This window comes from Pelobates fuscus, chromosome 10 (assembly GCF_036172605.1).
Source record: "Pelobates fuscus isolate aPelFus1 chromosome 10, aPelFus1.pri, whole genome shotgun sequence".
Lineage (NCBI taxonomy): Eukaryota > Metazoa > Chordata > Amphibia > Anura > Pelobatidae > Pelobates > Pelobates fuscus.
Window position 1 is genome coordinate 83,593,927 of NC_086326.1, and position 16,329 is coordinate 83,610,255.

General features: G+C 38.9%; 1 protein-coding gene across 2 annotated transcripts in view; it reads right to left on the reverse strand.

Moving 5' to 3' along the window:
• ADAMTS14 (ADAM metallopeptidase with thrombospondin type 1 motif 14) overlaps positions 1-16,329 on the reverse strand; it is a 223,474-nt gene that overhangs the window by 175,307 nt on the left and 31,838 nt on the right. For both annotated transcript variants that reach the window (XM_063434909.1, XM_063434908.1), the window contains exons 3-4: positions 11,775-11,931; positions 1,243-1,439 (exon numbers count right to left, since the gene is read on the reverse strand). In XM_063434909.1, coding sequence (XP_063290979.1) covers positions 1,243-1,439; positions 11,775-11,931 — 354 coding nt within the window. The remainder of the gene's footprint in view (positions 1-1,242; positions 1,440-11,774; positions 11,932-16,329) is intronic.

The following is a 16,329-nucleotide window of genomic DNA, read 5'->3' on the forward strand; positions in this document are numbered from 1 at the left end:
CATGGATTAATAAATGGTTCCTAGGATATTAATTATATCCTTGAATATCTTTAAGTATGTTTTCAACAAATAACAACAGAATCTAATAAAATAACCTATTTGTGCAGGGAATTCCACATATTTTTTGTTCTCACTGAATATTGAACTTGAATAGTCTTAAAACATAATTTTAAAAAGCTTATTCTTAATGTCTTGGAAAAACAAATCCTGCAAATTAACAGGTTTCCAGATAGCTTGCTGTTTGTGCAATCCTTAAATATCATACTAGAGTGCCATCATATCCACTATGAGAGGTTTTTATCTCCATAGAAAAGAACCAACTTTTCTAGCCTTTTTTTAAATTTGAAAGTCTTCAACATTTTCAGCAAGCTGAATGGTGTTATGGGTGAGGAGTATCCTATTTTAACCCTAGTTTATATAGGTGCCAATTTCTATGGAACACCTCCCTTGCCAAGTAGGTTTGCTGCACCCTTTCGTTAGCTCCCCTGACAAAGCTAATTGAGAGCGCCTTTCTCCTAGACCTCAGATCAGCTCACCCAGCTACTCCCAACCTCAGACAAGACGTGTGCGTGTGCTTGCATGTTCCAACGCACGTGCACACAATGCATAAACCGGTGTGGAAGATCACAACGGAACCAATTAAAACGCTGAATGGTTATTAAAAAAGTTGAGCGTTTGATAAGGATGCAGTTCATAAGATCTGCAGCCTTTGCAAGCTCTTTTAAGCTATAACTCCAATGTTTACATGCATGGAAGAAAGCATGTATATTCATTGAGGAGTATATCTACTAAAAAGTGATTTTCATTTTCTTTTGCCAATTTGGTCAGTGCAGTGTCCCATTAATATTATCCCTAATTTAACCCCATTTAAGTTACACAATGCTTGCTTCTTTTGTAAATCTTTTTATTTATTTATATTAATTACTATTAAATACCACTGCTCTTCAAAACATTATACTGAATATTAATTATTAAGAACCCATGGTTTCTTAACCACAGAACAATGCATATAAATGTCTAAATAGAAAAAAATGTATGCATAAATAAAAAACTTTAAAAAAAGGATAGAGAAATTATAGAAGACCGGCTAATTTGGCATGTTGTACTATGTCATGCCCGAGCATGTCCACTATAAATCACTCAAGACATAAAGTATAAAAGGTACCAGCTCTCTTTCATCAGGCTTATCATTAAATCCACAAAAAGACAAACAATGAAATTAAGAAATTCTCAAAACCTCACTATGTTTATGAGGGTGAGGACGTAGTTCTGCACATGTTCTTTTCCATGGAAACGCACAACAGAGTCATCCACTGCCAGAAGCACTTCGATATTATAGTCATCCTTTTTGGCGTGCCGCTTCCGTCGCTCGTTTTCCCGTAGCTTGCCTTGTATCTTATCCAGGGAGTATGGCAGGTCACCCACTCCACTTCTGGCAACTGGAAGGAAAGCAATACAGGATGAATGTTGAGCCAATGCAGAAAGATCTACAGAAAAAAATACATTATCTGCAGTATTTATAAAATTCCAGTATAACTAAATCTGTAAAAAGAAAATGGCTGAAGTAATACGTGATGTTCTACTCTGCCACGAGCAAGCTACCGGTATATCCTGCCTCCCAAATGTCCCTATTTAGAAGATTTTGGGTTAAAATCCTTATTTTTTGTCCTACCGTCCTTTTTTTTTTCTAGGAGCTCCATATTGTTGGTAAGTGAAGAACAGAGCTACACAGAAATAATTCTCACAGTAACATGTTTAAACTACAATGTGTAAATAAGATGTATTGTTCTTTTTCTAAATTACATTTTAGTTGCATAAATTGTTATTAGTAAGTTACCTGAAATTTATCAGAACAGCCCAGTCTTTGGCATCACCCCCACTCACATCACTAAAATTAAAGTGTTGCTTCCTGCTGTTTCACAGAGTTTGACACCATGAAACAATGCTGGACGTCTTCACACTTTGCATTAAGATGTCCAGCTGCTTGCCAATACGAAAGGCCTAAATGCATGTGCGGCTCTTGTTGTGGATGCGCAGTGGGTTCCCCATCGGTGCGGACAGAAGTGAAAGAAAAACGGTTATTTAACCCTTTCAGTGCTGCAGGGAGGGGGAGTTGCAGAGGAACTCTTTAGTGATAGAACTACTACTTTGTATTCCTAACACTATAGTGTTCTTTAAGGTCACTCAAAGGCAACACATTACTGTGTACCAGGCCATAGATTATGTCACAAAGTTATGTAAGTTTTGTATTTCAACCCATGAAGTCAGAACCTCCTTTTGGAAACTTGGATCTCTAAACAGGACAGCTTTCCTTGTTATCATTTTTGAAGCATTTGCTAGATTTGGTTTGTTTACTTTTCTTTAACTACAATTACGTTTTAAATTAAGCCTGCTTGCAGCTCTTCTGAATTACAGAGTCATATCTCAAATTTAAATGTTCTTTATAACAAAATTAAAAATAAAACCATACAAAACACCAAAAAACATAATCTACATTTACATGACTTTACAGTTATTTATATAATCAGTTTTAATCTCACACCAGTTAAATGTATGTAGACCGGAGCAACAAACTCGCTGCATATTTTCCTATTGGATGTTTGTGCGACAAAAGAGTTACAAGAACGAGCACACATAATAGAAATCACTATAATAATGTGCATATGTCAGCAAACACGTAAATAGCTGGCGTGCCTGGAATTCATTTTAAAACCGTTCTGGTGCGCATAAGGCTGACTGAATTTTCATTTGGAATAGTTGCCAGATACATAGCAAGCCAGTATTTCAAACCGTTTCATAAGTTACCATGAAAATCTTCTTGTTTTTTTGTTTGTTTTTTTCAGGCTGACAATAGAATTGAATTAATTCTTATTTAAAATAAAATAAAATGCAATTTACAGGATTTTTTTTTTTCCACTGCTGAATTTCTTTGGGTTTTTTTTTGGAAGAAGCATAACCACTCTACAAAAAGTACTGGGTATCACAAAGCCTTTTGGAGATCTGTGGCCAGTGTTGAGCACACGCATGCTGCTTAGTAACATTGCTCTCAGTCATTTAGGTAAATGTGTGTCTTGCACACTGCACAGGAGACCTAATTGCCACAGAATTTTCCAGGAAAGCTGCAGATAGTTTAACGTACCCCTAGAGAGCAGAAACATATAAAACCAGAAGAAGATTGATGGGGAAAACCATAAAAACATTCCCAACTGTACAACGGAACCGGAGGAATCCAAAAGAAATATATCACAAACTTGTTTATTTAACCCCTTGAGATACATGTAGTACTAGAGTTTTAGGTGCAAAAGTGACATGAAGACACATGATGTACTTCATTCACACAAAGATCTGGGCATGGTATTATTACGGACATTATTGCAATCTGTCCCTGGTTACATTGGAAGAGAGGCTCCCTAGTAATGGCTTTTCGGCAGCCCTCCTGCCTTGTCACAATAATAAAACCACGGTGAGTATACAGCTACTACGACAAACCAGTGTAGGAAAACACTGAACGTCTTCCATTCTGTCTCAAAATTAATTGTTCCAAAGCACTTTATCTCACTATATTTTTCCACTGTGCAATCAATGTAACTGCAGCAGAGCTGCATTGTTTAACTTTAGGTTGTATATAATTTTTCTATTTGTTTTTGGGGTGGTGGGGATGTTATTTAGGGGGTAGTTGGGTGTAAGGCATAGATAGTCAGTGTGGGGTAATACTCGTTTTTCTTTCATATATATATATATATATATATATATATATATATATATATATATATATATATATATACACACACCGGTATATATTTTTATTTTTTTTTTAAATTAACATTGGGCCTCGATTTAATATTATTGGATAAGCTTCCCGAATGATTTATATTTTTGATAAATATTACAAACTATTTAATATGTAGATATATGTTTTTTACATATGCTATATTTTTGATGGTTTAAACGTGTATTCAACAATATGTAAATAAAGGCTTAACTAGTTGGCTGTAAGTTTTTTAAACAAAACAAAATGGAGACAGAAGATACCTAAGCTTTTTTGTCAGCTGGTGATTTGTTGCAGACCCAAGTCTGTTTACATGCATCGACAACCTCCTCTACCCCAAGTTCAGCTCAGATGTTGGGGATAGATGCCATTTTGTGGGATATCACAATTCCTATACCACTGGAGGATATATTTGGTTGAGTACACTGCCCCAATTAGCTACTTGCATTTTGTTCTACTTTTATATGTAGATGCAATACGTCCATCTGATGGGATCACAACATGCAAAATCTAAGCAGTGCACTATCTAATCAAAATTTCCCCAACTACCAGGGGGGCGGAGCCAACTGCCGAGCCGACAAGTTGCACCCGCAGCGAGCTCCCGACGAAAAGCGACCTAAAAGACCCCAAAACCCGAGATATTACCCCCCAAAAACGCAGACTAGCCACCCGAGTACGCAGTGGTTATGGGCAGGAAAAGCAAGAAGCCTAAGCCCGACTTGCCCCGGGTGGGCACCAGCATTGGAGAACTGTGGCGGCGAGCGCAAAGTGCCCCAGACCCTGTCATGGCCGCTTACATGGACGGCCTCGAAGACTCCGACGACATGCTCTCTGAGCCGGACGAGATCTGTCTGCCCGCCATGCGAGCTCCGGAGAAACCTGCCACAAAGCCTGCTACACAACCCGACTCAGCTCCGGTCACAAAATCAGAGATGAGGGAGCTGCTGGCAGAGCTCCGACAGAACATCCAGGAAGATGTGGCGGGCATGCGGAGGGACATAAAGGGCCTCACTGACCGCATGGCAACCGTGGAACAAACCTCCCATACGCATAATAGGCAGCTTGCCGCACTCCAACAGGAGATGACTTTAATGCAACGACAACACACAAAGATGGAACAGACCATGGCAGCAATGGAGGACACAAGACGTGCCCAGAACCTCAAGGTCAGAGGCATAGCTGAATCTGTCCCAGAAGCTGAACTCCCCCACCTCGTGAGGCGCCTGGTGAGCACTATATTACCACCAAAACAGGCCAAAGGAGTGGGCCTAGAGGGCTTATTTCGGATCCCTAAACCACCAACGGCCCCACCGACAGCAACTAGGGACTTAATTATCAAACTCCAGAAACGACAGGACAAGGAATTAATAATGGCCGCAATCCGAAACACCGCGCCGATCTTTTTTGAGGACATGACATTATCGATCTACTCTGACCTATCAAGGGGGACTATGGCCTGGCGCTCTACTCTAAGGCCTTTCACAGCTCTGCTCCGCGAGCGCGACGTCAAATACAGATGGCGATCACCTTGCAAACTCCAAGTGCTCCACGGGGAGGCTACGCACCTCATAACGAACTTACAAGAGGCTGAAGCCCTCCTCCCTACACTGGGCCTTCCAGCGGACGCCATGAGACGACCTCCCACAACCCGCAAGCCACACAAGTGGAACCCAGCTACCTCTGAACCCTTCGTTCCAGGCAGGCCCACCCGCACGACGCAGACTGCAACCACCACCTGAACCATTAAGAAAGGGGACTGTCAAACCTCTATGGCTGCTCATAACACTGCTGCCTTGTTCTCTTATTTTCTTAATTATTTTTATTGTTTGCCTTTGTGTCTTGCCTATATCTATCTCTGCTATCCTACTTACTACTTTCAGATAGCGTTTAACTGAGTGACCTGTACATAGTAGTATGTTTATACATGCGTTGGGGGGGAAGCACCCCGGAGACATACCCGCTAAAATGACTCCCTACCCGCCACAATGGTCCCAACGAACAGCGCGGGTGCTGCCTCAATCTAGGCACGCGCAGCCCCATTACAGGCTTATACCAGGCCTCTAAGCCTCCACTCGACTTCACCCATACACAGACACAATTAGCGGGATAGTGTCTCGGACCTATCAAACCCAAAACACACAAGCCTATACTCGTAGACTCTCATCTTACTCATAGGTCTAGTCCTAACAATGCGGTAACCGATACACATAGTGGACCCATGATGGGTTTAGCGCGATTAGCCTTAATGACCCTACTGTGTCCCGCCTACCAGACGAGCGACACCGCTCTATATGCCGTAAGACTATAGAATTTATTTTGTTATTGAGACCTTATTTTATTAATCAGTTGTAATTAACCTGTTTTAATGTTCAGAAAAGCCTGTTTCTCAAATTCCACATACTTAAAAATGTGCAGACACCTCCACGCTACAGGAGTTTAAATACTGTGTCTTATTTTCACTTAATTCACTAAAATTGTATTGTATTATCATATGACACGTTACGACTGCCTGCGACTGCTATTGTGGCTGATATAGCCGTCTGTTTTACAATGCACAACAACAAAAAAAAATTTCCCCAACTACCACAAAATAAATGAGAAGCCCAAAAATAATCCAGAGTGGTCTACAAATAGACAGCCCTGGTCACAATAGCCCTTCGAAGCCTGAAGTCTCCATTGGCAGCTGTATCAAGCTGTATCACACAAGTGACACATTTTAGGCCCAGCTATTGTGCATCATTTTATTTAAGTACTATTGTTTAGCTCTCTTATGTGAGCATAGGGTTTTAGTTTACACAAAATGTCTGTCCCCCTATATATCAAGTTAGAGTTATGTGCTTTAGGAGTTGGTGTTACAATTGCTACTGATGGACACCATATCTGAGGAGTAATTTAAACGCATGTAATCTAAATATTATTTTCAGTATTTGTGGGTGTTAAAGCATTATTACATATGGACTTTTTTAATGGCCTTATGGATGTAATTTGTGAATGCAACAAATATTTTAAACAAATTGCACCAACACACTGTATCATTAGTCGTTAACAATTATCTTAGGGGCTTTATTGAAGCCTTTTTAAAAGCCACACTAGGAGGCAGTGTACTATTGGGATTTTACAGCAAAACACATCATGCCTATGAAAAAAGGGCTATGTGTCTGAAAAATTAAAATATTCATGCCAATTGGGGCAGTAATGCACTCCTAAACATATTCTACTTAAAACTGCCAAAAATAGTTTTCCTAAAATCAGCTATGTATTAGAAGTACATTAATGTATTTTGAGGTATTGTGTACAAATTATAAAGCTTTATTGTTTAATTTGTAGATGTATATACCATGTTTTTTTGAATATCTTCCCTCTACCTCACGTGAACCAGCCATAGGGTTCATATTTAGCTTTTCCCGCTTGCAATACTTGTTATATATTATTGTATCTAAACTGAACAAGAAAGTGAGAAATTAGGATAGAACAAACACATAGCAAAATAAGCCAATATTGTTTCTTTAAAGTATTGACAAACATTTTCCTAAATGGGAATTAAACAAAAACGTCACTCATTAAAACCACATATCAAATCTTGTACCCAGACTAACATGTTAAAGGATTTTTGTGACTGGCAACCAAAAGCCTGGATGAAATGTTAGGATATGTTTATACAACTTAAACCCTGCTAGTAACGATAATGTGAATAGTGAACTTATAAATCAAGAAAACGGAAAAACGTGGTTGGCAGTAATCCAGATAACATCTAGGAATTTTATTTCTGTGAATTTTTAGCTTACTGTACTTGCTTGGCTGCAAATTTGTAAACTATGGAAAACTATTAAGTAATGCATAGAGTGCCCACGGTTAAACAACACTTTATCTTTACCACAAGACTACGCCAACAGGGAGTGAAGGACATTGATGGAAGGTGGTTATGTAAAGGTTATGTGTGTTCCCTATAACAAAGGGAGTTTGCATTTCAGATCCTTTGTTGCATTCCTATCGAAAGCATAACAACTGGCAACATTACTGAGTGTGTACAATAATGTGCACACACGGTAGTGGTTTTAGGCAATAAAGTCTTTCCACTTTAGAAAGGTCTCCAGTGTTAACTTATTAGAACCTCCATCATACCCGTACATGTAGATATTGTGTACCTAGCTTAAATTGCCAAGCGCAGGAAAAAAACACAACTCTGCTCCAACTAACAGCGATTTGATATACTGTATACAGTGTTTTGTAATGGTGTTTTTTTTTCCCCACAAACTAAAAATGAGAAAAACATGCTCAAACACAGCGTAGGCGGAAGAAGAACCAAGGATATCCTTCATAGAGCCTTGTAAAGATGAGGAAAGGGGTCCCACAAGACTCGTATTTCCACCATTGGTGAATTGATTAACAGCAACATGCAGGTCCACTCAACTAACAGCGATTATTTAAGTGTTTGATTGCCACATATCCACTAACTACTGCTAATTGTTTATTCTTCCTAAATAAAAAAATAAATAAAGCCAGCACAGACTTTGTATCAAACAAGTCTTAAAATTCTTAGGTGGTCAGGTAATCTCGGCCTGAAGCTTAAATTGCTACTTTATGCAATGTAAAAAGTTACAAAAGTCTTTCCCACTTTCCAACATCCTTGAACTCAACTAATTTGCAACATGAAGGCCTTCCCCGCAAAGCAAATCTAAACTCATTAAGTGATAAACACTTCATGTGATTATCGAAGAGTCGCTCGCTACATTAAAGTCTTTGAAATTTTAAAGGCTTACATGCCAACAATTAGGATAAGCTCTTAAATGTCTATCTTTAACAAATTCCTGGCACTGGACAGCCTCACAGCTACTGTGTTAACCCTATTGCTATTGGTATAACGGGAATGCCATGAAGTGTAGTTCTGTGCTGAGTTCATAACTTTTCATGTGAGAGCTTGCCAGATGTTTGTTCTAAGCTGGAAGATGAAGATAGTAGATTTTTACAGTAACCTATCATCTCATCATATTTGTTTATTTACCCAGATGTCCCATGGTTGAGAGCAAAGCTGTGTATTCTCCATTGTGAAATAAAACTTAAACAAGGGAAAAAGCCACTAGGATAGTAAATACATACATAAACAATGGCATGCGTTTCCTTTTGGCTGGTAATCAAAACTACGTTTCAAACTTTTAAAGGAAAGCACAATCTAGAAACATTATGGCATAACTATTAGACTCCCATATAACAAACGTATTCATTGTTTCAGAGACAATTATAGCTTATTTATGAGGACAACAAATTCAGGACATCCTTTTAGTTGAGGACAATGGAGGCATGGAGGCATAGAGGCACAGCAGAAATGATACAACATGGAGCCTGCTATTTATACTTTGGAATGAGGCCAGGGGTGGTTGCAAGTGTGTGGGGAGATTTCATATCTGATAGTTCTATTCATTGAAAAGGATGATTTGCATAAGAGGTATCCTTTTGACTGGTTGGAGACCTCTTTACATAACATAATACATAGAAATGGTCTCTGCCGCCCCCTCAACTCGCTCATATCCTCAATTCTAGCCTTGTAAGATCTTTCCAAGACTCATTAGCAAGTCTGATGGAAAAAACGGTGATGAACATGATCATTAGCAGGTATGTTCATCACTACTGGACTATTAATTACATGCTTCTTCATTGCTGAAGGACTTTGTTCTTGACTCATTCTGGACCAGGTACTGAAAGACGTTGGCTGATGTATAGAGTTTCTTGAAACCAAGAATCTATCTGATTCAAATGTCATTAAATATACTATCATATAGGAATACTTGTTTGAAATATCAGTATTGTTTTCATTCTTTCCACCTGCCTGTTATGAATAAACAGACTAAAGAAAAAACAAATATTTTATGAATTGTGTACATGATGCCAGATGCAGACAAAGCTCACAGGAGTAACAGTTATGAAGCAGGCGGGATAGTCAAGAGGACCTTCTCCAATATAATTACTGGGGAGGGCTGCCAGCAATACGACCTATTGGGCATAATTTGAGTCTGTGGTCCTTAACAGATAGCATATATTATCAAAGGTAGCACTCGTAGGTCTTTGTCAACATGGGTTTATGGAGAAATATGCATCTATAGATGATGTGAATTGCACAATAAACCAACATTGATAAAAGTTAAAGGTTTGTATCCTGTATTACACACACACACACACATATATATATATACACACACACACAAACGTATAGATACCTGGTACTGCTGCTCTTTTCGTCTGCCAGGTGTTTTCGTTGATTGTCTCCTCGTGGCTTCAGAGCTCTTGCTATAGAGAGGCTCATAAGCCACTTGACAGAAAAAAAACAGCAGCTTTTAGCCTAAACTTTGCTAAAACCTGGTGTTTAGTGAATTAATCTGTTAGTGTCTGTGGTGGGGGACACAAAGTGGTTTATAACAGTAAAGAAAGTCAGTTGCTCTGTTAAAAAATTGACCTAAGGGGGGCCAGACTGCAATGCTGGAGGATGCCGACTTAACAGCTTCCCACTAATCTTTACATATTGATTGCTGAATGTTCTTGAGGCTCTTTCTGAGACTCCAGCAGATTTCCACTCAATTTAAGTGTATTCTGACTATTTTCTTGGACATTATGGACTATTCATTGCATGGCTTGATGTGCACCTATGTGGGTAGAGGCAGCCAATATTCTGGCCTAGTGAAACCTCTACCTTTTCTGACTTCTTGCCATAGCCTTCCCCCCTTTGGACCAGTGGGTGTTTCTCTCTTTGTCTGAGTCTCCAGGCAATATCGCGTTTGAAGGCATGTGGCAGCATCGTCAGTTTAACATGCCCCGTATACCATGTGTCCACACAAATCATGATGGAACAGGCACTTCAAAAGCAGAAGGAAGAATACCCTGTGGCATTTAATAATGACAGTAAATTATTGTGAAGTGTCTCTACCAGCGGTACTGTGCACTTATGAAGCTTTCTGTGGCAGACATAGGTATTCCATCAGTTAGTTTCCTCTAATGGCACCTCTGTTCGTTGACACTTACCCAGGATGGTAGCCAGGAGGGATCTCTGTCCCAGGCACCGATCATGCTCTTGGAGTGCCCCTTGTTTGCCACGTTACCGTAACAGATTGATTGAGAGAACTTGGCCTGCACACCAACACGGGGCGGTTTTAGAGGACACTGGGTTTGGGCTCCTACAAAGGCTTGGGGCTGGAGTCATAGAGTTATGAGGTTTTACTTTGCTTATCTAGCTGGCTCTCCTAAGCCTCTCATTTGCCACCACACTATTGGCAGCTCTTCCCAACCTTAAGCTTTGGATAAACCCGAATTGCCTCATGAGAGCATCCAGCCATACAATTGAAGGTCTTTGACATTTGGCATTGCATGTCTGTTCCATTAGTGTTACTCCTGGAAGGGCACTTGGTTCATCTCCTTGATATATTCACAAGTCTAACTGGTGGATTTATCCTATTGTTTTGTCAAAATCTATTCATGTGCTCCTTATAAGTTGAGGTTCTGACTTGTTTTGTGTTATGTATAAACATGTACTATTGCTTTGATTCATATTGTACTCTGTACTGTACTCTGCATGTTCTACATTTAACCTCACCTATTCAATTCTGCTGACAACTGGTTTTGAGTTCCTTTTTCTTTATAAAATTAGTTACTGACCTGTCAGTTGCAATATGGACAGCTTTGATTTATATTCTATTTGAATTGCCTTCTCTGTATGCTGTACTTTTGCCCCAATAAAAAAATTATTGACAAAATTAAAAAATGTAACCGCTTCTGCAATTATCAGTAAATTAGCCTTGGCGAAAAAAACTATTTAATGCCCATACTGCTCATACATTATAACCACACAAGAACATTATTTTACATTATAGAATAATACATTAATAATTGCACTTTTTGCCTTTATCACTTTGTAAAAATGCACATTTTTTTTTTAAATATGTTAAGTGGTAACTAGAATTTCCATCTCATTTCATAGGTAACTGGAAAAGAAAACAGCAAGTACATCAGTAACTCCTACCTTCATTGTGCATTTCTGAATGGTCAGCAGGTTTGTTCTGACGGACAGCAGACCTCCTATACACCACGTGAGCACGACCGCTCTCTTCCTCATCCTGGCGTCCTTTTTCAAGAGGCTCAATGAAAAACTCACTGACATCAGTTCTTATCATGCCAGCCTAAAATCAATAAAATAATAATAATTGTTTCAGATAATGCAGTATTCAATAATTTACAAACTCTACAACATACTAAAGACAAATAGGAAACAAAGATTACAGCAACCGATCAAAACCAACTAATTCATCTAGTTGAAAGTTTTGAAAAATCAACGTTCTGTGATGGGAGTAAACTGTGGCTCCCTAATATCCTAAACTTCATCTCTGACTGTATAGGTATACAAAGAATTGTATTATTTACCCGAACATTATCTTTTAATCTACACAAAAAATAACTAGTCTAAGGAATTGCAATATAGGCCTTAATTTAATATTTGTGGATAAGCTTTTGACGTGATTTCATATTTTTGGATAAACTTGAAAAAATATTTTCCAAAATATTTAAAACATTTGAAAAGCGTATTCAAACATATTAAATTGAGGCTACAATCTTATGGATTCAGTTACAACAAACCTTTTTACACTGTCTGTTATTTAATGTGCAACTTTTGACACACAGAAACAGACTCTAATTAAATAATACATTTTTAAAAAAATATATTTTTATTGGTATTTCTGTAAGCATGTAAACATTGGGACACGCAGGTCCCTATCAACAGGAAGAGATTACTTTGTTGAGTCTTAGAGGGGTGTATCAAAGCGTTTATACATTGGGACTCGCAGGCAGTGGCGGCGGCTCTAGACTTTGTGAGGCCTTAGGCGAAACTCAAACATTAGGGCCCCATTATAAAAAAATAGGAGTTGCATTGTGTGTATAAGGTGCTGTAGTTGTATTGAAGGACAAGCTTGCAGCGCTGGATACAGAGAGCTAGTCTCTGTATTCATTGTTCAGAGGCTTGCAGTGTCGAGGCTGTGTGACATGTCATGATTCCCTTTTATTCCAGAAGATTGGTCCTTAAGGGTTATTGCAGAGCAGTTTTGACATTAAGGCTTCAGGTGCTGAGGAGAGATCCGTTTTTCTAGTCAAGTGCTCAGAATTGGAACGGCAGAATATCAGCTGCAATGAGCAGTATCAGTTATGGTGCAGACAGTATCCGTTTAAGAGGAATACAAAAAATAAAGTTAAAAAACAAACAAGTCTTTCTCAATAGTCTATGTGTACTTGTAAGTATTTTTTGTAATAGTTAGACACCTGTAAAAATCTTGTATCTGGCATGTTATCGTAAACTGTAAACTTCACGAAAGCACAGATTTAATCTGCACATGACTGCTCACTACTTTCACATGGTCTGAATTAAAAAGGAAGATTGCCTCAAGAGCTTTAGTGTTTTAAAATAGCTGCTCTTGTGTAACGTGAAAGCACAGACAAGAGATGCACAGGCTTTGCTTTGGCTTTTCTAAAGTGGATTTCAAAGCAAGCATCTGTTGACATGATGCTTATACTTTACTAGAAAGAAATGTGCTCTGATATAGTCTAAGGACAGTGATATCGTGCTATTTAAAAATCTTCTGGTCACCTTTCTATTGGCAATTATATCATTTTCAGTAAACTATACTGTCAAATTTACTCACTTTGCTCCCGGGGCAAATTTACTCACTTTGTACTATTGGCTCTACTGCGTATCGAGATGACCATCAATGCCAACTTGACAAGATAACACATTGAGTAGCTTTTTGCCACGATACAGTGCAGAGTATCATGTGTCACACACATGTTATAATGAGACTTTAAAGGGGAACGGTCACTTCACAGGACTTTTATTATTATATTTATTCATCCTTTATGTTCATCAAATGTGTCTTTGAGAGGTCAGAAAAGTTAAACTAAAATGTAGAAGTCCAGCTGCATGCAGCTAAATACAGCTGTATTTACCCCTAGACTATAACATATCTATTGTGGCTCCTTGTCAGTCATTGTTCCGAATGTTGCCTTTTTCAGTTTTAAAACATAGTGGAAGAGAAGAAACAGTAACGCTTCTGTTTACATCCATAAAAGCGTTGTGTGCGCTGGCTGTACCTGACGCGAACTGGACTGTGATGTCTCTTGCTACATTCTAAACACAAATTTGACAGAAAACTGAACATCACATAAAGGTTAACAATATTTTCAATATACAGGGAGTGCAGAATTATTAGGCAAGTTGTATTTTTGAGGATTAATTTTATTATTGAACAACAACCATGTTCTCAATGAACCCAAAAAACTCATTAATATCAAAGCTGAAGATTTTTGGAAGTAGTTTTTAGTTTGTTTTTAGTTATAGCTATTTTAGGGGGATATCTGTGTGTGCAGGTGACTATTACTGTGCATAATTATTAGGCAACTTAACAAAAAACAAATATATACCCATTTCAATTATTTATTTTTACCAGTGAAACCAATATAACATCTCAACATTCACAAATATACATTTCTGACATTCAAAAACATAACAAAAACAAATCAGTGACCAATATAGCCACCTTTCTTTGCAAGGACACTCAAAAGCCTGCCATTCATGGATTCTGTCAGTGTTTTGATCTGTTCACCATCAACATTGCGTGCAGCAGCAACCACAGCCTCCCAGACACTGTTCAGAGAGGTGTACTGTTTTCCCTCCTTGTAAATCTCACATTTGATGATGGACCACAGGTTCTCAATGGGGTTCAGATCAGGTGAACAAGGAGGCCATGTCATTAGATTTTCTTCTTTTATACCCTTTCTTGCCAGCCACGCTGTGGAGTACTTGGACGCGTGTGATGGAGCATTGTCCTGCATGAAAATCATGTTTTTCTTGAAGGATGCAGACTTCTTCCTGTACCACTGCTTGAAGAAGGTGTGTTCCAGAAACTGGGAGTTGAGCTTGACTCCATCCTCAACTCGAAAAGGCCCCACAAGCTCATCTTTGATGATACCAGCCCAAACCAGTACTCCACCTCCACCTTGCTGGCGTCTGAGTCGGACTGGAGCTCTCTGCCCTTTACCAATCCATCCATCTGGCCCATCAAGACTCACTCTCATTTCATCAGTCCATAAAACCTTAGAAAAATCAGTCTTGAGATATTTCTTGGCCCAGTCTTGACGTTTCAGCTTGTGTGTCTTGTTCAGTGGTGGTCGTCTTTCAGCCTTTATTACCTTGGCCATGTCTCTGAGTATTGCACACCTTGTGCTTTCGGGCACTCCAGTGATGTTGCAGCTCTGAAATATGGCCAAACTGGTGGCAAGTGGCATCTTGGCAGCTGCACGCTTGACTTTTCTCAGTTCATGGGCAGTTATTTTGCGCCTTGGTTTCTCCACACGCTTCTTGCGACCCTGTTGACTATTTTGAATGAAACGCTTGATTGTTCGATGATCACGCTTCAGAAGCTTTGCAATTTTAAGAGTGCTGCATCCCTCTGCAAGATATCTCACTATTTTTAACTTTTCTGAGCCTGTCAAGTCCTTCTTTTGACCCATTTTGCCAAAGGAAAGGAGGTTGCCTAATAATTATGCACACCTGATATAGAGTGTTGATGTCATTAGACCACACCCCTTCTCATTACAGAGATGCACATTACCTAATATGCTTAATTGGTAGTAGGCTTTCGAGCCTATACAGCTTGGAGTAAGACAACATGCATAAAGAGGATGATGTGGTCAAAATACTCATTTGCCTAATAATTCTGCACGCAGTGTAGGTTTCTCAAATTTGATTGAATGGTGAAATATCCACAGAAGTCAAAGTTCTCCTTTAAAACTCTAGGATCAAAACAGGAGTTGCAGCACTCGTCATATAATGGAACTGGCTGCACTCATCAGACTGGGTACTAGCGTTTCAAAACCAGTCTGGTTTTGAAACTCTAGTATCAAAACCAGACCGACTGCACTCACCAGAAAATGATTGTGCTCATAATGGAGAATAGCAGCCTCCATGATGAGCACAATCATTTTCTTTCACGGTGGTCAGCTGGCAGGACACATTGCAAAGCTACGATGATGACTATGATGTTGATCAGCACATACTATTATTATGTTGCATTCTGTGATCAGTTCTCAGGAGAAACCAGAGAAGTTATACATTATTCCATAGGATAAACAGTAAAAGAAAACCAAACACAAAAAAACTAAACTAAATTGAATCATTTAATTCAGTTTGAGATAACTTGTGCACTAAGTCTGGCTGGATACCTCTTATCATCAAAGTGAGAGATCAATACATATTGTAATGGTATCTTCTGGAGTAGCTTAAAGGAACACTATAGTCACCTAAATTACTTTAGCTAAATAAAGCAGTTTTAGTGTATAGATCATTCCCCTGCAATTTCACTGCTCAATTCACTGTCATTTAGGAGTTAAATCACTTTGTTTCTGTTTATGCAGCCCTAGCCACACCTCCCCTGGCTATGATTGACAGAGCCTGCATGAAAAAAAAAACTGGGTTCACTTTCAAACAGATGTTATTTACCTTAAATAATTGTTTTTCAATCTCTAAATTGAAC